The following is a 27,202-nucleotide window of genomic DNA, read 5'->3' as shown; positions in this document are numbered from 1 at the left end:
GTGGACCTCTTTCCTATGGCAGGCTGACCAAAAATGAATACACTATTCTAAGTGCGGCCTACATTTCTACATAACGCAGCCAGAGTAAACTGATGGAAAATGAGTTGCTTCACAGCATGCAGTATAATTAAGTACTTTGACTTGTTTGTATTGTCAGATATTTTACTTTTTGTATGGCATTTATCTAGCTACATTCAAGTTATTGTTTTCAATTTGCCACATTTTTCTTAGAAAGCTTACTTGATTGCTCAGAAAAGGGGATACGTTGAAAGGCTACATTGCTGTAAGGAATAGCCATTCGTGGGTAAATTGTCTTGATGAGACTTGTTTTCCAGGAATCAATAGATCATGATTTGTGAAGATGTAAGTGGAAAGAAACTAATTGTCTGCAGTCTTCACAAGTAGTGATAGTAAAGAGAGAATAAAAAAACTATTGTTGTCTTCTGGCTAACTGTCTTTTGAACAGAAAGCTTAATGTACTCTAGAAATTGAACTACAATTTATTTATGCTTGGGATATATATATATATATATACCAAACTATCCTGGCAGCCTGTTGGTAGAGAGGTAGCTGGTTCAGGATTTTGGATGGTACATCACTGTAATTAATGACTAAAAGTGTTTATGCATTTATGTTTATATAGCAAGTACCATTTATGTGTGATCGTCAAGCAACTGTTTTTAGTTTACACTGAAGCTTAATTGGATAATGACATTTGGAATAAAATATGAGTTTTGCTGGAAAATAAGATATTACCTTTTTACAAGGCAAATTGTTCAAATGTAATTTCTTAAATTCATCACTGTAGGAAGAAATCTATTTTCCAAATTCCAGGTCCAAACCTCCACAGGTTTTAAGGCCGTATATTTAATAATAATAATAAACTTTATTTTGGACTCAAGGTCCAGACAAGTGACAACATTACATAAAAATACATTGCATATAAAAGCATCATAAAATACATATCCAATCTTAGTATATCACATCATAAATTATATATATTAAAAAAAAACCACAATACATGAATTAAAATCCAGAATTAAAAAAACCCATCCAGAATAAAAAAGAATGATCAATGTCCTATAACAAGACAACGATACCAGTGCCTCCACAACTGGGATTCGTAACGTTTAGTGCTAAATCTTATGTTTGACAAGGCACAATAATTACATTTTTAGAGTAATTTATTATGACTATCATTAGAGTTATTTGTGTGGCATGTTCACTGTTGTTCTAATGTGATATAATGTAGTCCTATCTAAGGCTCTTCGGTCTAACTTGACCATACTAATCTGGGTTAGTCCAATTTGCCTGTATTTGTCCGATATCCCTTTGAACCCTTCCTATCCATATATCCGACTTTTGAAAGTTACGATTGTATCAACTTCTATGACTTCTTTTGGCAGCTTGTTCTAGATATAGACTATCCTCTGAGTGGAAAAATGGCCCCTAGCTTTCGCTTAAAACTCTCATCTTAAGCCTCTGCCTCTTCCTTTAGATTCATCTACCCTGAGGAAAAGACTGAGTGTTAACTTTATCTATGGCATTCATGATTTTATATATATCAACAACTTGATTTGTGTTGAGAAATTTGCACTGCTTATGTAATAGTGCAAACTTGATTTACCAAGTGCACGGACACAAGAAACCTTTGATTGAACGTGCAGAGTTTTATTGCACTGTTGTAGATGTTTTGACTCGGACATTTCTGATAATGAATTGAAAGGTTTTCATTTCCCAGCTTTTCTCTGATTAACCAGATGAGCCCAAAATTATCGGAAGCATGTTCATCATGCGTCTGAAAATTGGAGTTATGCTTGTTTTTAGAATCAGTTCATGAAGGATTAGATTAACTGTTTTTAACTGTTTTTAACTGTTGACTTGGTTAGATGGTAAATTTGGGTGTCATTAGTGGGCTTTGGGAAAGTTGAGATGTGGATTTAAAGAGTGGAATGTTATTTGTAGGAAGTCCATTACTGGCCATTTAAGCAGACTGATTTCTATTTGAATTTGTTTGCAGGTTATTACTGGAGCTTCTGGAATTACTATTTGAAAAATTCTACGCAGTAGCTGCTGCTCATAAAATTGTTCTTGGTTATCTTCACCAAATGGTTGTGTCGCCTTCTGGTTTGAATGTGAGTGAAATCAAACTCTATGACATGGCAGAAGTGTGGGCAAGGATCCAGAATGTGCTTCAGGTAAGCCAAGGCCAATCAAGATATTGAGTCACTATTTAATCTAATGTGTTGCAATTACCGTTCTGTCCTTTATTTTTACATGCAGATTTTTTTCCCACTTGTTAAACGTTTGGAGACAGCAAATTGATGCCAAATTTGAATTATATTATGCGAGTATTTAATAAGGATCCTTGGGACTAACACTAAACCACTTGCAAAAAAATATCCGTTCTGTTCATGTATATTTTTGGAAACCAGTATTTTTTCTTCCTTTCACATCTCTTTTCACAAACCTTCAAGGAATGATAAGCAGATTTATGTAATTTAGGTTGTGGGCATATCACTGAGGGTCTCAACCCGAAACGTCACCCATTCCTTCTCTCCAGACATGCTGCCTCACCCGCTGAGTTAATCCAGCATTTTGTGTAAATCACTGTACCTTAATTGGTACACATGACAATAAAAGATCTTTGAAACCTTTGAATAGAAGCAGTTGAGTTTGTACATCTTTTGTGTTTTTGCTGTCTTATTTATTTTGGAACAAATATTTTATGCCTTTTGTGACTCAGAAAGATGTCTCCTTTGTAATTTTAAATAATATCTTTCGTGCAGGCTTTATATTCTTCTAGTACTGAGCTATTGACCAGCTATAGATCTTTCCCATGTTTTGAAGAAAAGACACAATGGTATATTTTGAAAAGGGGGAACAAATGACCTTTGGCATATCAATTTTCTTGCAGCACGAATTGTTGCTAACATTGCTGGGTGGTGGGAATGAGCTGCCAGATGAGTTTGTTGGAACATGTACAATAGCAAGATTTAAAAAAATGTTTGGACAGGTGCACGAATAGCAAAGGTTTAGAGGGATATGGACCAAATGCAGGTAAATGGGGCTAGTTTAGATTGGGCATCTTGGTCGACACGGATGAGTTGGGCTGAAGGGCATATTTCCATGCTGTACGTCTCAATAACATCATGCAGATCGCATCCACCATGCACAATATCTATTTTAAGGATTATGTTGAAGATGTGGTTTGCAAGGTTTGCAATTTGAATAATTGCACAAAATAATAATTGTCTTGTCTTGTAATTACCTATAATCAATCAATTATAGATTGATTAATGTGTTTTACGTAACTGATACGGCAAGTAACGCACCTAGCTATTCAGCTAATATGACTGGATGGGTCTGAGGAAGTGGTGTGGAGGAAAGTTTTAACACATTGGAACAAAGTTTATTTTTCATTTTGACACTCCTAGCATCCACGTTACAGAGGATAAAAAAGTCGATGTAGATTGACATAGAAATTGGTGTGTGTGTGTGTATACAATATTGATCACAAAACTCTAATTTTTAAATATACACACTGCTCACCAGCTGCTGACGGCACAATGCCCACATGCCCACAAATCCAGGCCCACCTCTCCCCTCTCCTCTCTACCAAAGATCCTATACAGGCTGGTTCCCCCTGCTGCTTTTCACCGTCCTCAGATCGCTCCGTGCCTCGCGCTCGGGCTGCCACCCCGTTCCTTTCCCCCCTCTCTCTTTCTCTCTCCCCCACTCTCTCTCTCTCTCTCCTCTCCCTCTCTCTCTCTCTCTCTCTCTCTCTCTCTCTCTCTCCCCCCCCCCCCCCCTCTCTCTCTCTCTCTCTCTCTCTCTCTCTCTCTCTCTCTCTCTCTCTCTCTCTATCTATCTCTCTCTCTCTCTCTCTCTCTCTCTCTCTCTCTCTCTCTCTCTCTCTCTCCCCCTCCCTCTCTCTCTCTCCCCCTTCCACTCCCCCAACCCCCTGCCCTCCCACCCTCTCTCCCCTAAACCCCCTCCCCCCTCCACAACCTCCCCTCCCCTCCCCTACCCTCTTCTCTCCACCACCTCCCCTACCCACTTCCCTTCCCCCCTTCCCTTCCCCCCTTCTCAGCCCCCCACTCTCTCTCTTCCCCTCTGCTCCCATCTCTCTCTCCTCTCACCCCTCCTCCCCTCCACCACCCCCTCTCTGTCTCCTGCCCTTCTGTCTCTTCACTCAGTAGATTCTGCCTGGCTCACTCAGTTTCTCCAGCTGCCCTACTTCAGTTGCATGGGACTGAAATTACTTGGATGTTTCTAAATGAGAGTAGGTTTGGATAAAACAACAAAGCAGTGCTCAGCATTTACACGTCAATAGTGATGCAAAGGACACATAGGCAGATCCAAGTTCAAATTCTGGGCACCATATTGTGAAATTAATTTGTGGATCAACATTCTCACAGTTAATTGGTTCATCAGTTTTATAAAACTGAAAACGCTGGAAATGTCCAGCAGGTCAGACAACATTTGTGTTGAGAGAACTGTTAATATTTCAGGTCAACAAATTTTCATCAGGTTCATCATCTTCTTCGCCTTCTTGCATATGGCGTGCACATAAAGCTGTAGGATAACTTGTTCTATTCGATCTTATTTGGTTGTGCACGCCAGGTTGATTGCATTCGTCGAAACAGGGCAGACCACATGAAGGTTGCAATCTCACACCCCATCAGGTTAACCTGATTTTGCACATGAACATGCATATTATGGTTGATCTGATTGTAAGGTGAACTCTACAGATGTTCACCCATTTCAACCCATAAGTGGTGAAGGCAGGTATAATAACAACGTTCAAAATATATTTGGACGGATATACAGAGAGGAAAAGTTGAGAAGAACATTGGACAAACATAGGCAAATGGGTCTAGTGTTTATGGGCATTTTGAATGACACGGTCGATGGGAACTGTTTTCAGGATGCATGACTTTATGACTCTCCGCATTTACTCTGACAACATCCATCAGGATCATGTATGTTTCAATCAAGTCTCCTTTTTCTGAACTCCTGACAGTTCCAAGCTCAGCTTAGTCCAATCTTTGCTCATTAAAAAAAAATCAATATTTCCAAGTATTGGTCTTGCAGACTTTCTCTGAATGTCTTCCATATTGTTTACATCTTCCCTTAAATAAAGGAATCAACACTGTCCACAATATTCCAGATGCGGTCTCACCAATTCCTCACATAACTGAAGCATAACCTCGCAAATATAGTATTTATCTCCATTTATGAAAAAAAAACTATTCTGTCTGCTTTTTCAAATACTTAATAAAATAAATCAAATCATGTAATCTCTCACCATTTCAATTATATCCTCCTATAATTCCAATTACCAGATCGTTACCCATTCACTTAACCAATCTATTTCCCTTTGTAGCCTACTTTTCAAGGAGTGAGTTCTTCCGCCCTTGAATGGTTTGCCTGATATAAGCTAATTTTTTATCTAACGGGATTAAACTATTATGTGCCACTGGATTCTTGTTCTGATGTCCTGACTAGCATTTAACCCTCAGCTAACAGGGTTCTTTGGAGCGCAGAAGGTTAAGGGGGGACTTGATAGAGGTCTTTAAAATGATGAGAGGGATAGACAGAGTTGACGTGGATAAGCTTTTCCCAACGAGAGTAGGGAAGATTCAAACAAGAGGACATGACTTCAGAATTAAGGGACAGAAGTTTAGGGGGACCTCTTTACTCGGAGAGTGGTAGCTGTGTGGAATGAGCTTCCAGTGGAAGTGGTAGAGGCAAGATCGATTTTATCATTTAAAAATAATTTGGATAGGTATATGGATGGGAAAGGAATGGAGGGTTATGGTCTGAGTGCAGGTAGATGGGACTAGGGGAAAATAAGTGTTCGGCACGGACTTGTAGGGCCGAGATGGCCTGTTTCCATGCTGTAATTGTTATATATGGTTATTATATATGGTTATAACAACTCAACCAAATTATATGGCCATTTGTTGTGTTGTTATTTAAGTTGGCTATGCAATAACATTTGTAATTGTTGGCTTGAGAGAGTTTTTAGTTGCAAAACGTGCTAAGCAAAGCTGTCACGCTTCTCCTTCGGTAGCTCCAAAGCCATGCACATTGAGAATACGTGATAGCACTTCCGGGAATTGGATGTGAAATGGAAATTGGTTCATGAGTCCGATAGCAGTGAGAAAGAAGGTGATCTTAAATCTGGATCTCCTGGTTTTCAAGCTGCTCAACTCACTGAGTTCCTCCAGCAAGTCATTTGCTGTTCCCGAGTCACTATGATGTATTAAAAATACTGCAGCAATTTTTGTTTAAAATATTGGCTAAAGTTTCTCCTGTCGTGATAGCCCTTTGTGTGCAAATTAGAACAATATATTGAAACATTTCTTTTGAACAAAAATAATTTAATACAGCATTACTCCTTAACTGTTGATCCCAACCTTGTAGTTTACTGCATCTAACGTGCTCATTCAAGTACTAACTTTGATAAGGCCCTCTTCTTCTGCTCTTCTTAACACAGTAACTTGGAGAACTCACAATATGGTAAAGGAGATTTAAGCATCTCTTTTTTAGTCCATCTACAAATCATTGTAAATATATATTCCCCTTGTTACAGACCTCTGCTAGGGAAAATAGGGTCTTCATAGCTTGTTTTCCCTTCATTTATAATGGTAATTAAATCTCCCCTCCGTGTCCTCTATTCCAAAGAATACAAGAATTCCAAAGATAGCAAATCTTTCTTCACAAAGCACAAGAATTCTTTGACCCTGATATCTACCCTTATAAATTGATGCAACCTCTTTTGTGCTTTCATATCTATCAAGTAATGATCAAAATTGTGCACTGTACTTTAACTGTGACGTACGTGAATTATAGAGTAAAAGCAAACTACTGGATGAACCATGTCAAGCAAAGGGATGGTCCACGTATGGGATCGAGACCCTGTATCAGAACTCACGGATATAACTCTCTGTAAAACTACTGTCTTACAGAGTTTCAGCATGACCTTCCTACCTTTAGCACCTGTTTTGTGCAAAGATATTTTTGTTTAGCAAAATATGCAGAAAAATAGACCTTGATACCAGATGTTGATCATAATGACAATCATTGTTCTCAAATGAAAAGGAGGCATAACTGCTTTTGGAACTTGGTGTTGGAACCAAAGTGGCTTCTTCAAATAAATGATTTGCTCACGAGGGAATTTTCCAGTCCTTCAAAATGAACTGTGCTGAATCTTAATAAACATGCCCCTTAATTGCTTTGTACTGAATGCCACTGTCATATTTTTTTGGGGTATCTCATCAATAATCCATCATACCTTTTGGTTTAAGAGTTGTGACAAGTATGACAAAAAGTTTGTTGCACAAAATGTTGTATTTATTTTTAAGAAAATTATGATCTTAACTGCTCATTTGTGTGTTGCAGCAGAAATGCCAAATAGTTAATTTTGTGACTTCCAATCACAATTAGAGACCGTCCTTTTTGCTTGATGAGTTAATTAACTATGTCATTTTGGACGAGCAAGTGGGAGAGTAATTTGAGACACTCGAGCAGATGTTTTACTGAATGCTTCACAAATTAAACTGATAAAATACAGTAAATAATTGATTTGTGAAATAAATGCTGTCCTAGAGAACATTTTGTTGAGCAAACTTTCATAAATCGAAGAGTCTGGGTGAAATTCATCATCATATTTCAATACAATGTATTCCTCTTTGCAGACATTGGAACACTAATCATAGTAGCAAAATTCAGCTCAGCGAATTGAAGGCACAAGCACAAAAATGTCAGCAACAGTTTTTCAAACAACCAGCTCATTCCTTCTTTACTTTCTACTTGATCTCTTTCCCTTATAAAATATTCTGTGATTATAGATCAGCAATAAACAAAATGTAAATAATGATTGTTGGAGTAAGCTGTTCAGAATAATAATCCTTGTTTTTTTCTTGTGGACACTGAGGGACTGTACCCTGTGTTAAACACTCATGGGTATATTATTTGAGCAGAATGTGAGTGGCACTAACAAATCTAAGAGAAACAGATTGATTGAATGGTTATAATGTTGAGAACGACTACTGCCAATTGTATTCTCTGCATATATTAATTATTACAAATAAAGCATATATATATATTTTTTAAAAGGGTATCAACAAACGGTCTGCATTGTTTAAAACAAAAAACCCCAATATAGTTAAAAGATGTGGCTGTATTCCATGAGAAGTAACAGATTTCAATTCCATATTAGATTTTTGGGCCAGTCTTTGGTGAAGGAAGAGCAGTCATAATTAAATGGGGGAAAAAGTGGTTTCCCTTTTCGCACAAGGGGAAAAAAAGGATAACGTTTAAGTCGGGGTTCGGCAACCTTGTTCTGCGTAGGAGCCAGGACCTTTGTCTGTGAGCGGATGGCGGGCCACATCTATCGCCATAGTTAATAATTAATTAATGATAGTTTTTAAAAATCGCAACAAAAATGTAACATAAAGACATTTACCCCCGCGACAAACTACAGCTAAAGTGCAACACTGTGGCCGAAGCGGAATTCCTCGCCGACCCCGCTGATGCTTCGCTTTCCTCCAGCCCGCCCGCCGCTGGGCTCCCGAGGAAACAGCTCCAGCACCGCCTTGGCGAAGCCGTTCTCAGCCCGCTTCAATTTCACACATGCCGCGACACCGGGGTGGGGGGCACTTTCATGCTGGGTGGTTGGGAGGATGGAAGAGGGGGTGGGAGGATAGGGACGGAGAGAGGGAGTGAGTCGACAGGTGTAGCAATGTGGAACTGGCTGTGGCTGTGTGTGAGAAAACAACTCTCGGATAGGTGTTGTGTGTGTTTCGTGTTACCCCTGCGGACCGGATGATTTTGGGTTATGGGCCGGATCTGGGCCATGGGCCGTAGTTTGCCGACCCTGGTTTAAGTAGTAGTTAGGCAGTTACATGGATAGGACAACTTTGGAGGGATGCAGGCCAAATGCGGGCTGGTGGGATTAGTGTAACTAGGACATGTACCGTGTGGTCAAGTTGGGCCAAAGGGCCTGTTTCCACGTTGCATCACTCTATGACTGTGAGATCATAGAAAAGATAGATAAGATTGTGAAGCAATGCAACATGTGGAGAAGTAGAGAATTGTTTACATAGCTTCTGACTTCCATCATGAACTATATATATATGAGGGTGCCCAAAGTTACTGTCAGTTTGTTGCAGTAGCTAGAAATGCTGACAGTTTTGCTATCTATAAAAAATACTAGTTTTCAGGCTTGCTTTCGTCTGTGACAGTATGCTTTACTCCATGTAATATTCGGCAAAGCAGTTCAATAGATTGTTTTGCAGATAAGTCAATTAGGAACAGTGATAAACAAAGACATCAGTGTCAAATTGCCTTTTATTTTGCTGGTCACATCATATGCTCAAACCATGCAAATCATGCATTTATTTACAATGTTTGTGTGTTCTCATCCTTTTCTGAGGATTCTATCGCTATAATTATATATCTTTTTTAAAAGACTTTGACTTTAATTCAGTTATTAAGGTCTTTAACAGCCATGGGCCTTGACTATTAATATCAATTTCAAATGTCTGTCTTAAAATTACGTGTAATACTTTATGTCTCATGACTTTGTGAAATACTGTTAAGGTTTTTGCAGACTTGAGGACTTGTTTCCAACTCTTTCATTGACTCTTTATCCTGTGCTCAATGTCATCTTGTGATTTTTGAAACGGTGAGAGTGGTGATGTGAGTTTGAAATGTTGTGTTTGAAGTGTAAGGGCTTTGTCTGGAGAAGCTTTGGCGAGGAGGCTGAGCAGTGGTAAGGTTTGACAATATCATTTACTATCCTCTGTAGTCTTAGTGCCTTAGAGATGACATTTAGAGCAGTTGCACACATGTAGTGGGAGATGAGGAAAGCCACAAATGCTCTTAGTGACTCGACCTGTGGGAAGTGCATCCAACTGCAGCTTTTCACTGACACATTGAGAGGCTAGGGCTGCATCTCGACTCGCTCAGGAACATTCATGATCGACCCTTGCCCCAGATGTAGGCAGTGGGTAATGGGGGTGACCATCAGGAAAGGTAGAGGGCCTAGGCAGATTTACCTGTGGCCATTCCCCTCACTAACAAGGAAACCATTTTGGATATTTTTATGGGGATGGCCTTTCAGAGGAGACCAACTGCACCAGATCTATGGCACAACAATTGGCTTTCAAGCACAATAGGGGAGTATGAAGGTGAGCAAACCTGTAGAGATAAGATACTCGATTGGTAGGGGGCAGTCAGATGATTCTGTGGCTACAAGGGAGACTCCAGGATGGTTTGATGCCTCTTGGGCACCAGGGAACAGTTGCAGAACATTCTCAAGGTGGAATTTAAATAGCAAGAAGTCATTGTATACCTTGCCAACAACGCAGGTAGAAAAATATATGAGATCCTGCAGAATGTGTGGAGATAGGCAAAAGGTTAAAATTACATTCTGTAATGTTTAAATCACTCCTGATGCCATGTACTAATGAGGGGTGGGAATGGGAAGATAGGGCATATGAATGTGTATTGTACCATTGGGATCTCTTCTGAGACAGAGGTCACCTGTACAAGAGGGATGGGTTGCTCCTGAATTGGAGGTGAACCAAATTCCTGGTGGGGAGATTCACTGTGTTACTCGGGAAGGTTTAAACCAACCTAGCCGGGGTGGGATCCAGAGCAGCAGTCCAGCAGATGGACAAGTTGAGATAAATATAAATGTTCGAACAAGCAAGGGCAGGACAGGGCAGAGAACAAGGAAGGTTGAATAAACTGCATTTAATGCACTGATGTTAATGTAAAGAGCCTGACGGGTAAGGCAGATGCACCGAGGGCATGGATGTTACATGCGACTGAGATATTATAGCTTTTATATAAACCTTGTTGGGGGAAGGGCAGGACTGGCTGCTCAATGGTTCCAGGTACGGATGTTGCAGCTATGAGGATGCAGGGTGACTTGGACAGATTGGGTGAGTGGGCAGATGCATGGCAGATGCAGTTTAATGTGGATAAATGTGACGTTATCCACTTTGAAGGAGATGGAGGTAAGATAGGCGGCAAGTTGCGTCTTTGATTAGGGAGAACAACACATTAGTACTGAGAGAGGACATTCTTGGGGAATCATCCTGAGGCTCTATGCGTGGAGAGGGGATGTTTTGGGTTAGGATATGTATTGAGGATGATTGCATGAGGGAAGAGAAAGGTGGAAAATAGGTGAGAATGGGGCAAAGCCTAGCATGTGATGGGGGAGTTTCATTGGTAGATGAGTGGACAAAGGAAAGAAATGAAAAGAAGACAAAACCATCTGTAAACTGGCATCTGCAATTCCATATGTGTGGAACTGGAAATAGGAAGGCAATGGTTGCTTTGATGAGGTTTTATTCTTGGCCGGAAATAAGTATGGCCGGTGCAGTTAGCTGTAAGAATATAGCTAATTGTGATTTCTAATTCCCTAATATTGACTGGGATTGCCATCGTACAGAGAGCTTATATGGGACAGAATTTTTTCAAGGTGTCCAGGAAATCTTTTGCAAACAATAAGTAGATGGCTCAACTGGAGAGGCGGCAACATTGGACCACATATTGGAACATGAAGCTTGCCAAGTGGCTGAACTGTCAGCAGGGGGAGCACTTCAAGACCAATGGCCATAATTCTATTGGTGTTTAAATATTCATGGCAAAAGATAAGACTGGTCCAGAAAGTCAAATTCTAAATAGGGGCAAAGCTAATTTTGAAGGCACTGGACAAGAAGTTGCAAAGATTGGTTGGGAGAGTTTCTTTACAGATAAAGGGACATATGGCAAGTGAGTGGCTTATGAAAGTGAGATAGGGATAGCATGCTCATGTTTATGTGAAGGAGAAGGCTGACATGACATGATTGAATTGGGTATTTAACATTTAAAAGACATTGGGACTTGTTTATGGATTAAAACAAAATGGTTTAGAGGATATGGGCCAAGTGCAGGCATGTGACACTACCTGAGAAAGGCATCTTGGTCAACATGGATGAATTTGTCCTGTAAGACTCTATGATTCTTATCCTGTTGAACAAATAACTTTAAAAATGGATATGTCCAATAAGTATTGTGGGACTGCATTGATGGGTCCAAATCCTGGAATTTCATTGAAAGTACATTCAACATTCGGACTGCAAAGGTTCAAGGTTTTGGCTGATCAAAACCTTTTCAAGAGCAGTTAAGGCTGGGCTTTAATGCCTACATCTCATCTTCAAATTTTTTAAAGCATATTCATTCTGATTGCAAAATAAATAAGGGAGATGTGAAATGCTTATCACCCTAGGCGATTGTTTTTTGTATGAGCTTTTCTATAGACAGTTCTTGGGGTTACGTCCACTCCTATTTGAGTTGATATAAATTATTGATTTGTAATAAAGCAGATCTTGTAACTGCAAGGACTAACGGGGAAGGTTGCATTGACATTCTTCTGCGTAATTGAACAATTTGGTTTGCTATTGAGAAAGGTGTTAGATATCATCTCAAATAGTTGGTTGATCTCAGGAGACAATTAATGGAGCATAACTAAGTGCCAACGTCACCTTTTCCTCATCCATGCCCCCTCCGAAAAAGCACAAGCATTTTTGGCACCATTGAGCATAATCTACAGTATGTTCACTGTGAGCTGCTCGTGTTGATGAATTCATTTTCAGTCGAGCAAGGTATCAGGAAGTTACCAGGAACCATGAAACTATGCCCTGAGTCTGTTTCTTTGGGAGAGAGCTGACATTTTCATAGGAGGTTTTATATATCTGGTTTCATTTTTATTGTCAACACCTAAGTTTGATACCAGACCAAATTACACACTATAAGCAGCGAGATCAGTCACAACTATGAATAACAAAAGATAAAAAATAAATTTGCATTTTAGTTGGAACAGAGGAAGTACAAATCATTTGTTAATTTTGTAGCATACTTGTAGCTTGACTCATGTTTATAACTGAGATTTCAAACTTAGAACTAAATGCATTTGTATGATGGAGGAGCGAGCATGCCAGAATGATGCTGAAATTTACTTGTAAGCATGTTGTCCTCGAGCTATCTGGTTGTTATCTCCAATTTGTAAGCACATCTGCATATCAAAACCATGCCGTGTTATTAATTTATGATGCATTACAATGTAATGAAGTCACGCCAACGAATTGCTTAAATATTCCTGTCATCTGCATTGCACTTCAATTTGTTTTAGATGCAGATTGCATACCAACAGGATTACATTTCACAATACTAATTGTTTTTTTTGATCAATTGAAAGATAAAGCATGGAAACGGGCCCTTTGACCCACCGAGACAACTCCATCCATCGATTATGCATTCACATCAGTTCTTTGTTGTCCCACTTTTTGCATTCACTGCCTACACATGTGGAGCATTTTACAGAGGCTAATTAACCTGCAAACCCGCACATCTTTGGATTATGGGAGGAAACAGGAACCACTGCAGTCACAGGAAAAACGTGTAAACTCCACACAAACAGAACCGAGGTCAGGATTTGAACCCGGGTCTTGGCGCTGTGAGGCAGCTGCTCTACCGCCAGTGCCACCATAGAATGGTTGCAAAAGTTACATATCAAGTAATGTAAGAAGAATTATCATCTATATTTAACTGCCATAATGTTGACCCTTGTGGCTGAAAAAAGTTGCTTCGGCTTTGATTTTGCACCATGAAGCTGAACGAGGGAATTGTTTGATGTGTTTGAAAGGAAAAACTCATGCAACACTTGATTTTGTATGCACTAAATAGAGAAAGGATTAATTTTAACCAAAACTAAAGCAATCCTGAAGGGTTGGAGAACAGCTGTCCAGGCGGCATGAGAGAACTTGAATGCATCATTGTTTCATCATTCTCTGGTGAATTCAATGATGCAAGTTTATTATTTGTTTTTGGTCTTAAAATAAGATCTTATTTTGGACTGTCCCTCATTAAAAAAAATAACGTTTGTTAGAAAACTAGATCTGAACTTTGTCACAACTTTGTTGAGAATATTTACAACTATGTTGTCGTACCCCTTTCCCTTTACAGAATTTGTGTCTGAGTAATTTCACGCATGAGTCAATTTATAATTGGCAAAAACGTAAGAACAGATCAGCATTGAACCATCGCAACCACAAGAACACAAGTAAATTGGTGCAGAGTTGGCTATCGAGCCCTTCATGCCTGCCCCGCATTTAATTGATTTTGGCCTCAACTCTTCTTTGCCATTTCTCCATATTTCTCTCTTTCTCAGTCTATCAGGTATTTAGTTGTCTCCTTTTTAAATAGAATTCATGAACCAACTTTCACTATCTTTTGAAAATAACTTACTTAATTACGGGCTAATAATGGGGAAAAAGCTTATACTCAAATTCTGGAAAAACGCTCCAATACCACCTGGAAGAGACGAGACTCCTCCTAGCAGGCAAAGCAGACCACTTCCAAAAGACGTGGTCTGCATTTATGTAACTATTACAAGCGTAAGGTGCAATAGTGATTAAAAAAAATAAATGGTACCAGGATCTGGTAACGGTGGGTAAAAAAACACGGTTGGTATATCCTTTTTTGCGGAGTTCTGTGTTATAATAGAGCGATTGTTTCTCCTTTTTTTCTTTCTTTTCTAGGGTCTATTTCCTTTCTTTACTTCCTTCTCTAACTTCTTTTCTAAGAGGCTTTCTTTTCCCAACACTTTCCTGCACCTTCACGACTCTTGCTCACTTTCCTTACTTCTTTTATTTCTACCTTTTTTAAAGTTTGAAAAATGAAGTGGTATAACAAATGTAATAAGATATATATGATGTGTATTACTGGGGGGAAAAAAAAAAACTTTCACTATCTGTTGAGACAGATAATTTCTACATTTCTACTGTGTGTGCTCGCAGAAATCTGTGTTGTATGACTGCTTATCAGTACATTGTCCTGTCTGTATGTTGAGCCACGTCAAAGAAGATTTTCTGTTACGACAGACAATAACGTTTTCTGAATCTGAAGTGTCTGTGTTTCATGGTAAGAGAATGAGACCATCATTGATAGACATGAGAACTGATGACAAATATGTATTGTAAGGTTCACATAATATAACTGTTTTATCTTTACAGATACTATTGACAGAATACTTGGATGTGAAGAACACTCGAACTGCCTCTGAACCTTCTTCACAGCTCAGCTACGCCAGCTCTGGGAGCGACTTTGCAGCATTCTTTGCCAAAAAGAGACCTCAGAGACCTAAAATCCCTCTTTTTAAGTAAGAATCATTCGCTCATTTTTACTATGTAATTTGAAAGTAATTGATTGTCGCCTTAATACTGTTTCAATTTCAAATGAAAAACTATTTTATCACTCCTCTGGCAATGAATAAGTTGATTCACAATCTTAATTATCTCATCCTTATATCCCTTGGTTGCTCCTTTTTCTGCATGCACTAGTCACAGTAAACAGGTCCCTGAGAGCTGTCTTCCATTTGGCAAAGATGGGATCAGTGTCACTGAAAACCGCAGAGTAACCGACAAGCCATAATATACCTCCTAATTACTGGAAAGCATGTTGGAAAATGGAATGTAAGTGTTGTGGGTTTGCAGGAAGAAAGAAATTAAAATGTGATTCATGTAATCCTGCATCATAAACTTGCACATTTATAACCTTGTTTTGACAGTGACCTAATCAAGGATTGGAACATTTTCAAATTCATCACTTTGGCTGTCATGATGCTCACTTCATGCTTGCATATTATTACTGGGAAATAATTATTTAAAAATCTAAGCACTGCGAGGGGATTAGTGGATGTGTATATAGTGCATAGAAAGTAAGAAGAAAGGGGAAAAGCTTTCTTTTGGTTTAAAAACACCAGGCAAAGATTAAGAAACACAGTTCAGTGTTGTTGCCAATATTATGCAAATATTTATAACCATATAATATAACCATCTAACAATTACAGTACGGAAACAGGCCATCTCGGCCCTTCAGTCCGTGCCAAACACTTACTTTGGCTGCAAAACTGGAAATTTAGAACAATTTTCCCCTTCAGTTAAATTACCTTTTTGACCAAGATACTGAGACCTCAAAGTTATGCAACATGGAGACAGGCCGTTTGGCCCAACTTGTTCATGCCAACGAACATGCCTTGCTGAGTTAGTCCCATTTGACCCATATCCCTCCAAACTTTTCCTAGCCATACACCTGTCTAAATGTCTTCTCACTATTGTAATTCGACCCACATCTACTACGTCCTTTAGTGGCTGATTCCACCACCCTCTGCTTGAAAAAGTTTCCCTTTAAATCAGTTACCCTTTAAATCTTTCCCTTCTAACCTTAAACCTATGCTTTCCACCACTTTTAATAAACCCTCCCCTCATTCAAAACAGTCCCATTCTAACCAGTCTCTTCTAAGCCCTCCAGTCCTGGCCACATCTTCGTGAATCTTTACTGCATCCACTCTCGCTTAATCACACCCTCATATGGTACAGCAAGCAGAACTATACACAATATTCTCGGCGCACAATTGTCCAATACAGCTGTACATAATGTCCCAACTCTTGCTTATACGCAATGTCCCGTCTGATCAAGGCAAGCTTGCTGTACTACTTCAGCACACTTGGTTGATCTACAGTAGATGCTGTTGGATCTATATATAAACTTCTTCACTTTTCACCACTTCACCAAATTTGATGTCATTTGAAAACTTACCAATCATGTCACATGTATTCGCATCAAAATCGTTAACAAACAACAGTGGCCCCAGCCTCGATCAATGTTTTGTCTTGCACTAAATGTTGTGTCCTTTATCCTTTATCTGTGCACTGTGGAGGGGACTATTTGTGTATAGTCTTTTCCTTAGCAGGATAGCATGCAAACAAAAATGTTTCACTGTTTCTCGGTACCCATGGCAAAAATGAACTAAACTATGGCACGCACATTATTTGTCACAGGCCTCCAATCTAAAAAGCAACCCTGCGCTACCATCCTTTGACTCCTTCCACCAAGTCAATTCTATATCCAATTGACTCGCTCCGATGATCCGATGTGATATGAACTGTCCTCATGCAGTGTCTCAACCTGAATCATTGACAGTTCTGACACAGTTTCAACCCAAAACGTTGACATTTAATTTCACCCCACAGATGCTGCTTGACCAGCTGAGTTTCTCCAGCAGTCTCCAGATTATCTTGCATATTTTGTGTAGTGTACCAAGGTCTAAGCGGAAGCTCAGAGGGGATAGAGCCTTTTCTGTTGCTGCCCCGGCACTCTGGAACACCTTGCCACTGCAGATCAGACAGGCCCCTTCACTGTCCATCTTTAAATCCTCCCTAAAAACTCACTTTTATTCACTGGCTTTCGACACTGGCTGAGACATTGTTCCTGTTTTAGTGCTTTTAATGTCTTTTAATTTTTACTGTTTTTATAGTCCTGTCGTCTTAATGGTTTTAGTAGTTTGTAATAACTTTTTGTTGACTTCCCATGTACAGCACTTTGTGGTAACTGATGTTGTCTAAAAGCGCTTTATAAATAAAGTTATTATTATTATTATAGTCTCACCTTCTGCACCACTCGAGCATGTGTGACGTTGTCAAAAACCTTTCTAAAATCCATATGGTTAACATCTACAACCCTGCCCTCGTTAATCCCCTTGGTTACCTCTTCAAAGGTAAATTTGTCAAAACACAATTTCCCACTGACAAAGCCATGTTGTCCATCTCTACATAGAGTGGATAGAAACAAAACAAAGCTTTTCACTATACCTCAGTACATCTGACAATAATAAACGGAAACCTATATCCTGCTGGAGTAACTCCGAGGGTCAGGCAGCATCTCTGGATAACATGGTTATTTAAGAATAAGGGGTAGGACATTTAGGACTGAGATAAGGAAAAACGTCTTCACCCAGAGTGCTATGAATCTGTGGAATTCTCTGCCACAGAAGGCAGTGGAGGCCAATTCACTGGTTGTTTTCAAGAGGGAGTTAGATTTAACTCTTAGGGCTAAAGGAATCAAGGGATATGGGGAAAAAAGCAGGAACAGGGTACTGTTTTTAGATGATCAGCCAAAATCATATCAAATGACGGTGCTGGCTCGAACAGCCGAATGGCCTACACCTGCACCTATTTTTCTATGTTTCTATGTATAGGCGATGTTTTGAGTCAGGGCCCTTCTTCAGACTGGTTTTGATTATTTTTTTTTGCAAACTAGCATCAGCATTTCTTTGTTCCTCCTGTACTGTGGAATGGATAATATATTATCTTCATCCAAGCCAAACAATTCAGGGATATTAGTATGGCCATGACAGTAATGATTTGCATATTGAATTTTAGCCTTTCATTTTAAACTCAATTATGCCATTTACATGTGGAGGCAATGAACTGATTTTGTTAAACAAATGGGAGTGATCACTGATTTCCTTTCTAATTATGTATTCATGAGCAGTAAAGCATCTGAGCTTCAAATGAGACCTCTTTAATGTGTTAATGTTTGATCTTAAGGGCTATTTGAAAAATACATTTTGTTTATTCATAAATGTTAGCAGAATAAGGGAGAGGCTATGTATAGAGATCTTTTGAGGTGTTCCCTCCATGGAGGATGATTCCAGCTTCTACATTCACATAACTAATTTTTCACATCAAAAAGCATTCCTGTCAATCTCGTATATTTTTTATCAAATATCCTTGTGAACTAGAGAAATGATAGGCAAAATACATTTCAAAGTTTCATATCTTTATTATGAAGCAAGTGCATATTGGAGGAGTAGATTCCAAAATGGATTGTGAAAATTCCCAAATCCGAGACGAGCGGATTTAAATTAACTTGATGGCAGAGGAGTAAAAATATTTGGCCTTTATTTTTGATGAGTCAAAGAAGTTGTTGAATGTCTTTCGCACAGTAAAATTAGTTGGGATTGATGCACAAATTACAGTGCCCTCCATAATGTTTGAGACAAAGACCCATCATTTATTTATTTGCCTCTGTACTTCACAATTTAAGATCTGTAATTTTAAAAAAATCACGTGGTTAAATTGCACATTGTCAGATTTTATTAAAGGCCATTTTTATACATTTTGGTTTCACCATGTAGAAATTACAGCAGTGTTTATACATAGTCCCCCCCATTTCAGGGCACCATAATGTTTGGGACACATGGCTTCACAGGCGTTTGTAATTGTTCAGGTGTGTTTAAGTGCCTCCTTCTTCTTCTAGTGTATGGCGTGCACAGCCTAAAATTGTAGGTCAAATTGTTCTATTTGATCTACTTGTCTGTGCACGTCGTGTTGATTGCAGTCGAAACAGGGTGGACCACGTGAAGGTTGCAACCTCCCACCCCATGGCCTCCTTAATGCAGGTATTAGAGAGCTCTCAGCATCTAGTCTTTCCTCCCGTCTTTACATCTCCTTTGGAAACTTGCATTGCTGTTTATCTACATGAGGACCAATGTTGTGCCTATGAAAGTCAAAGAAGCCATTATGAGACTGAGATACAAGAATAAATCTGTTAGAGACATCAGCCAAACCTTAGGCTCACCAAAATCAACTGTTTGGAACATCATTAACAAGAAAGGGAGCACTGGTGAGCTTACCAATCGCAAAGGGACTGGCAGGCCAAGAAAGACCTCCACAGCTGATGACAGAAGAATTCTCTCTATAATAAAGAAAACCCCCCCAAACACCTGTCCGACAGATCAGAAATACTTCAGGAGTCAGCTGTACATTTGTCAATGACCATTGTCTGCAGAAAACTTCATGAACAGAAATACAGAGGCTACACTGCAAGATGCAAACCATTGGTTAGCTGAAAAAATAGGATGGCCAGATTACAGTTTTCCAAGTAGTACTTAAAAGACCGACCACAGTTCTGAAAAAAGGTCTTGTGGACAGATGAGACAAAGATTACCTTATATCAGAGTGATAGCAAGAGCAAAGTATGGAGGAGAGAAGGAACTGCCCAGGATCCAAAGCATACCACCTCATCTGTGAAGCACGGTGGCGGGGTCTGGCATGTCTAGCTGCTGAAGGTACTGGCTCACTTATTTTCATTGCTGATACAACTGCTGATGGTAGTAGTATAATGAATTCTGAAGTGTATAGACATATCCTATCTGCTCGTTCAATCAAATGCCTCAAAACTCATTGGCCGGCTGTTCATTCTACAGCAAGACAAAGATCCCAAACATACTGCTAAAGCAATAAAGGAGTTTTTCAAAGCTAAAAAATGGCAAATTCTTGAGTGGCCAAGTCAATCACCCGATTTGAGCCCAATTGAGTATGTTGAAGAGAAAACTGAAGGGGACTAGCCCCCAAAGCAAGCATATGCTAAAGATGGCTGTAATACAGGCCTGGCAGAGCATCACCAGAGAAGACATCCAGCAACTGGTGATGTCCATGAATCACAGACCTCAAGCAGTTATTGCATGCAAATGATATGCAACAAAATACTAAACATGACTACTTTAATTTACATAATGTTGCTGTGTCCCAAACATTACGGTGCCCTGAAAAGGGGGGACTATGTATAAACACTGCTGTAATTTTTACATGGTGAAACCAAAATGTATAAAAATACTCTTTAATAAAATCTGACAATGTGCTCTTTAACCACATGATTTTTTTTTTCTATTACAGATCTCAAATTGTGGAGTTCAGAGGCAAATAAATAAATGATGGGTCTTTGTCCCAAACATAATGAGGGCATTGTATTAGAAGCTTGATGCAGCGATCGTGTTTTGGATTAATTTTCTGTCAGCACAGTAGGAATAAAGGTTGCATGTTGAAACTAATGAGTATTATAACAGGGGAACAATGCATTTAAAAAATGATGATAGGTCCCTTGGGTTATAACCACAGAGTATTATTGCGAAAAATAAGCTTGAAAACTTCTGAGAGATTGTGTGAAATAAATGTTATTTTTGTCACTTCCACGTGATCCATCAAACTAGAATCACATTATAACCCTGTCAATAAGAGCATTGTGACAGTTTTAAGAAATTAGCAAGAATGCATACAACCTTTTAGAGAGTCTGCTTCTCTCATCTTTGTGCTGTACTTTTTTGAAGTGTGACATAATCATTTTAATTATAATCCCTCAAAGTGAATTAATCCCTCCATTTAAAATGAAGACTAGAAATGTTCGGAAGGCATAACCATCATGTTAACATACAAAAAGATGGAGGAACGATGTACAAAATCGTGAAATACTCCGGCTGCTATAAACAATGTAATAACATAACCAGTTGGAAGTACATTGCAGCTAAAGTGGCATTTGAAGAGAGAGAAACAGAATTAACATGTAGCCAGGATCAATACCAGAAAGAGATTTTTCAAGGAGAAAAAATCAGGGCTAGCATGGAAACTAAAAATGTATGCAATGTTTGCAGTCATTGAAGGAACTTAATGTATGAATGTTACAAAGTAGAATGCTCATATTAAAAAAGGAGTATTTCTTTTCTAAAGTGTGCCTAACTTTCCACCATACAAATTTATTCAAATTTTATAAAGTAAACACATTGAAGGGGAACATCGCAGAGAAATAAATGACATACATAGAATCAAGGAACTGCAGATGCGGGTTTACAAAAAAATGCCACAATGCTCGAGTATCTCAGCGGGTCAGGAAGCATAGTTGGAGATCTTGGATACCCGATATGTTGGATTGGGGCCCTTCTGCAGACTGACTGTGGTGGGGGGCGGGGAAGAAAGCTGGAAGAGAGGAGAGGCAAGGAAAAAAGAGAACAAAGGTCTAATAAGGAAAGACAGCAGGTGTTGCAAATTGTGAAGCTCAAGGAAGGAATGGAGATAGAAGGGGAGGTGACAGGAGAAATAGCTGCAAGTCCAGGTTGGGGACAGGAGAAGGATGGGGGGGCAGGAGAAGAGTGTTGCTTAAAATTAGAGAATTCAATGCTGATACCTTTGAGTAAGTTATCCCAGCAGAATATGAAGTGTTGTTTCTCCGGTTGATATGTGGCCTCACACTGGCAATGGAAGTGTATGTGAACCTTTGTCAAACCTGCAAGGACTGGACTCCCTTACACCTCGTCCATTCCACACTTCCTTGATCTCTCTGTCTCTATCACAGGGGACAGAACATCGACTGACATCTACTCTAAACCTACCGACCACCACAATTGTCTGGAATACACATCCCCCACCCTGCCTCTTGCAAAGAGGCTATCTCCTAATCTCAATTTCTCTGTCTCCGCTGCATTCGCTCCCAAGATGAGGCTATTCATTCTGGGACATCCAAGAAGTCCTCTTTCTGCAGTAAACATAGTTGTCATAGATGGATCCCTCACTCGCATCTCTTCTGTGTCCCATTGTTCTGCTCTCGCTTCCCCTACCCTCAGAGAGAACAAGGATAGAGTTTTGCTGATCCTCGTCTTTCACCCCACCTGCCTTTGTATCCATCACATCATCCTCTTGACATTCCCGTCATCTCCAATGTGATCCCACCACCAGTCATATCTTCCCATCCCACATCTTTCCACCTTCTGCAGAGACTACTTCCTCCACAACTCCTTGGTTCATTCATCCTTTCCCACCCAAACCACCCCCTCCCCAGGTAATTTCCCCGGCAACCGCAAGAGATGGAGCACCTGCCCGAGCTGAAACGTCACATCCATGTTGTCCAAAAAATGATGTGTTTTTCAATAAGGTTTATCTTTTTACAGATTTGAATCTTCTTCACATGCTATCAGTATGAGTGCCTACCTGCGCGAACAGAGACGTGAATTGTACAGCAAGAGTGGAGAGCTACAAGGTAAAGTAAATGAATTAGATCTTTTCTCCTTGATGCAAAATGAAATGTGGTCCATATGCAGAGATGGACAGAACTTATAAGCTTGAAACACAGCGCTGGCCGTGCGCAGCAGATCCATTGTGACGTCATCAGCGAGACCATCTCGTTTAGATTCAAAGTTGTTTCAGATTTGTGAACATTTTGATTAATAACTCAAGAAATAATGCATTAATTTTTCAGATAAGACGATTTCGGAGTCCACGGGATAAATCTCTACCGGAATATGTAAACATTTAACCGTTAGCGCGCGTCGTTTTTTCGAGAAGATGTGAACACACACACACACACACACACACACACACACACACACACACACACACACACACGCGCGCGCGCGCGATCAGAGTTTTATAATAATAGAGATGGCATCTAAAGCACATAAGACTGCTAAGAAAGAACAATTACTGAAAGTGGAGAGAGAAAGGGAAATGAATGCTGCCGTTCATAGGGCATGTTTTGGAATTTAGAATTTAACAACATATGGAAGTTCATCATATGTAAGTCAGGTATTTGTAACCTAAGGATGGCATGTATTGTATTTGAGATAATTTGGCTCTCAATGGGCTTGCATGTATTTTGATAATTTGTATAACACTGTCAAACAATGAGATGGCGTTTTCAGGATAAATATGCCCGGTGTTCATTGTCATTAATTATGTACAATACAATGTCTATTTAAAGAGTGGAGGAAATATATCCTTTCATAAACTATGTCACTGTCTCCTAATGAAAGCAGGATAAACCACTGGAAAATATCCCAGGAGAGGAGTACTGTTATACAAAGATGGTGTGCATAAAATCAGTTTCAGTGACTGGGAGTAGTCAAAATGATTGGGTTGCATCCAAATAGCATTGTTGCTATTCACATCTTCAGTAATTTGAAATATTAATGAGGAGTTTCGCATTGTACTGTACTAAATTGTCAGCTGCGTTGAGTGCTAAAGTTTCATAGTGTAGCTCGAAGGCACAACTTTCTTCGGAAAATCTGATCTATTCTCACAGGACATTTTGTCTACACATTTATCTTGCATCTTGCATTGTTACCAACCACTTAAGATTCTCCAGTCTCAAAGAATAAACGGATTCTTTACTTCACTATGGATTCTGAGTTGGTGCTAAATCATGCCAACCTGCAATCTGACAACTTGCAACAATACACAAAAGGACCGAGATATCTTTCTGTTAGTATCAGAGGGATCCAGGCATATTAGAAAAAGGCAACAGCAGGTACCAACACAGATGATCATGGTCGTGTTTTATGATGGAGAAGGCCCAAAGAGCCAAAAGACACACTCTTGTTTGTTTCAAGAGAGTCCAAAGAAGGGTCCCTCCCCAAAACATTCTTTGTCCTTTTCTTCCACAAATGTTCCCTGACCCACAGGGCTCCTCCAGCACTTTGTGTTTTGCTCAAGATTCCAGCATCTGCATTTTTGTTTGTGTCTCCTATTCCTTGCTTCTCTGTTTTTGTAATTCCTTCAAAACTTCCTACCCTTTGCTCCTAACTCTAACTGGATACACATTGTTTTAATCGGGATACTGAGAAGTTCTCAACATATTTTCTTTTTTAGATACAATAGTACGTTTGTACATTGTTAGATACAGTAGTACAGTACATTTCAAAATGTTAACATTAACTGCTTAAAGTTAACTGATATTTGGCATATTTGCACACAATAAACCCAGCACAATTAGTCTCACTTTAAATACCAAGTTTTCAACATGAATATTTCATTTTACTTAAAAAAAAAAAAATATTTAATGTATTTGCTTATGTAAAATTGTACACATAGGTATACTGGAAAATAATGTGAAAATAATATTTTCAAATTACTAAACAGAAATTTAGATTACTAATTTAAAATTTTAGGGACAGTATTTTCCGACGTTAACTAAATTCAGGTATTGCACTTGCAGCAGTACATAAAATAAAAGAATATTTATCAAAATTAAATGGTGCCGTTTACTGATGAAATTTGGAGAGCTAATTCTCTCTGGCTTCCATTATTGCCCAAATCCCTTTGTTTGTCAGTGTTTCCTTTAAAAATGTATTACTTTTTCCTTTTTTCTACCAAAGTGTAAATTCACATTTTAGATTTTCTCCGCCATTTAACTGGTCAAATAGTGTTTGCAGTCTCTTTGTGTCCTCCTTATAGTCTGTTTTCATACTTATCATGCTTTGGTAAAACAAAATAATGTATTACAATTACCTCCTTGAACTTCTAATATTTAACTTTAATTCATAATCCCCAAATTAATGTTGTTATATGAACCTGCCTAGTTGTTCATCCAACAAAGTCCCGGTCTTTTTTTATTTGATACTTCAGTTGGAAAATACTGCTGCCAAACATTATTATTTGAAGAATAATAATGTTTTGCACATTGAAAATGAAATTAAGGCATTTCATGAACTCAATACCTTGTAATATCTATCATTGAAGATTAAAAGCCAGCAATTCCTGTAGTGGGTAGTATAGTGGCAATATCTTGCTAGCGTCTTATTTCCATTGTAAATCCAGACCTGGATTGGAAATCAGGATTGCGCTCTCTGTACATTTCTGCTGGACTTACACATTACTGCCCTCTGACAAGGACAGACAAGTCTTTCATGGGCGTTTCTTATTCACTGTGAAGGCTAAAGTGTTGTGCTGATGGATTAAAATAAATGACTCTCTGCATCATGCTTGAATTATTGTTTATATGTGTTCCACTTTTTTAGACTATGGAGTTTCGAAATCCATTTCAACTTTCTTTCCCACCTGAGTGAAGTAATACTACAAGTGATGTAGTAGCCCTTCTGATAAATGAATGGAATTGTAAATATTGGAAACGCCAGTAAGGGAGATGTGTGCAAGGTTGGAGTATTTTTGATGGGCTAAATGTGTTTTTCCCATTTCCCTGAATGACAAGATTAGTTATATTAGTGATGGGAATAGTTATCAACATCACATTGCTGCAATGCTGGTGGGTTAAGGGATTTTTTTGGCATCCTAAACTCCTACCTGTTTAGTAGTCTTATGAAGGGTCTCGACCCGAAACAGCACCTATTCCTTCCCTTCAGAGAAGCTGCCGGACCCGCTGAATTACTCCATCATTTGGTGTGTATCCTACCAGTGATTCATCATCCTATCTGTCTGAATCCCTATATTTGTCATCTTTGGAAATGTCTAATTACTGATTTTTAAGGGCACATTGTATATTGATATTCGTAAATATATGTATATATCAAAGTATTTAAACATGAAGAAAGTACTGTGCATGTAGAATTCCATGTTTGCAGATTTTCACATAATTGACAATTGTGAATAGCTTGGTTCGATCCTGTCTGTGGGCGCTGTCGTACGGAGTTTGTATGCTCTCTCTGTGACCGTGTGGGTTTTCCCCAGGTGCTCTGGTTTTCTCCCTCACCCCAAAGACGTACAGGTTTGTTGGTTAATTGGCTTGGGTAAAAATTGTAAATTGCCACCTAGTGTGTAGGAGAGTTGGTGGCTGGTAAGCCAAAGATCCTGTTTCTGCACTGTATCTCTAAACTCTAAAGTCTAATCAGAATATTGCATTTCCTGATCAGAATTGTGCGTGATCTATTGACAATAGAATTTGCAATTCAGGTCTATTGTTTAGTACAGGGGTGAGGAACCTTTTCATGTTGGAATGCCAAATTAAGTTAGTTGTAATCTAATAAGGCCGCATCCAAGAAACTTCAATTAAATATACTTTAAAATGTACATTATTTTGTTAAAATAGCCCTCATGACTTACTAATGTTTTAATTGTGGCCGTCAGTCGGGGAGGATTATTTCATTGAGCCGTCTTTTACTCTTTGGTATTTTAAATACGTTCATTTTATGATTAAAATAAAAATAATAATAGATGAACAAAAACGTATTAATAATAATAAAAAGATTTGTTCTACAAAATTTGGATTGATCAAAAGGCTGCACTTAATGGCTTAGAAGGCTGCAGGTTCCCCACCCCTGGTTTAGTACCATTACTGCAATTAAAACAGTGCACAAGCTAAAAGTTTCCAGATACTTGCCAATTCAATTTTTGATATGGACGTTGTGGATAGGCCAGGATTTGTTCCTGTTCCTCTTCATTCTGATAAGTCCGACAACTGATTATCAATAATTCGGCAAATGCAAGAATCTGCAGAACTCTTCACTTTAATTTTTTTTCTATGGATGTAAGGAAACTTAATTATTTATTTTATGTAAAGCACTTTGGTGTCAATGCGAGTTGATTTAAACGTGCTATATAAATAAAACTTACTTACTAACTTACTTACTTAGGAAATCAGAGGCACTTCCTTCATTTCTGGCACTCGCAATATTCTGTGATTTGTTGGAACCTCAGCATCTTTATGTCTCTGTTCTATTCAGTGGTGACACCTTATCATGAGGCATAAAAGATCAGCCTTCATCCTGTTTTCACATAGAAAAAAAAACAACAAAAAA

At 38.9% G+C, this 27,202-nt stretch overlaps 1 protein-coding gene across 2 annotated transcripts in view; it reads left to right on the top strand.

Annotated features, from left to right (window-relative positions):
- The window catches only part of exoc4 (exocyst complex component 4), a 362,722-nt gene that overhangs the window by 47,964 nt on the left and 287,556 nt on the right, over nucleotides 1-27,202 (top strand). For both annotated transcript variants that reach the window (XM_055653386.1, XM_055653387.1), the window contains exons 6-8: nucleotides 2,021-2,198; nucleotides 15,078-15,223; nucleotides 22,625-22,713. In XM_055653386.1, coding sequence (XP_055509361.1) covers nucleotides 2,021-2,198; nucleotides 15,078-15,223; nucleotides 22,625-22,713 — 413 coding nt within the window. The remainder of the gene's footprint in view (nucleotides 1-2,020; nucleotides 2,199-15,077; nucleotides 15,224-22,624; nucleotides 22,714-27,202) is intronic.

The sequence above is a fragment of the Leucoraja erinacea genome, chromosome 22 (genome assembly GCF_028641065.1).
Source record: "Leucoraja erinacea ecotype New England chromosome 22, Leri_hhj_1, whole genome shotgun sequence".
NCBI lineage: Eukaryota > Metazoa > Chordata > Chondrichthyes > Rajiformes > Rajidae > Leucoraja > Leucoraja erinaceus.
Note: the sequence above shows the minus strand (reverse complement) of the source record. Positions and strands in the feature narration are given on the sequence as shown.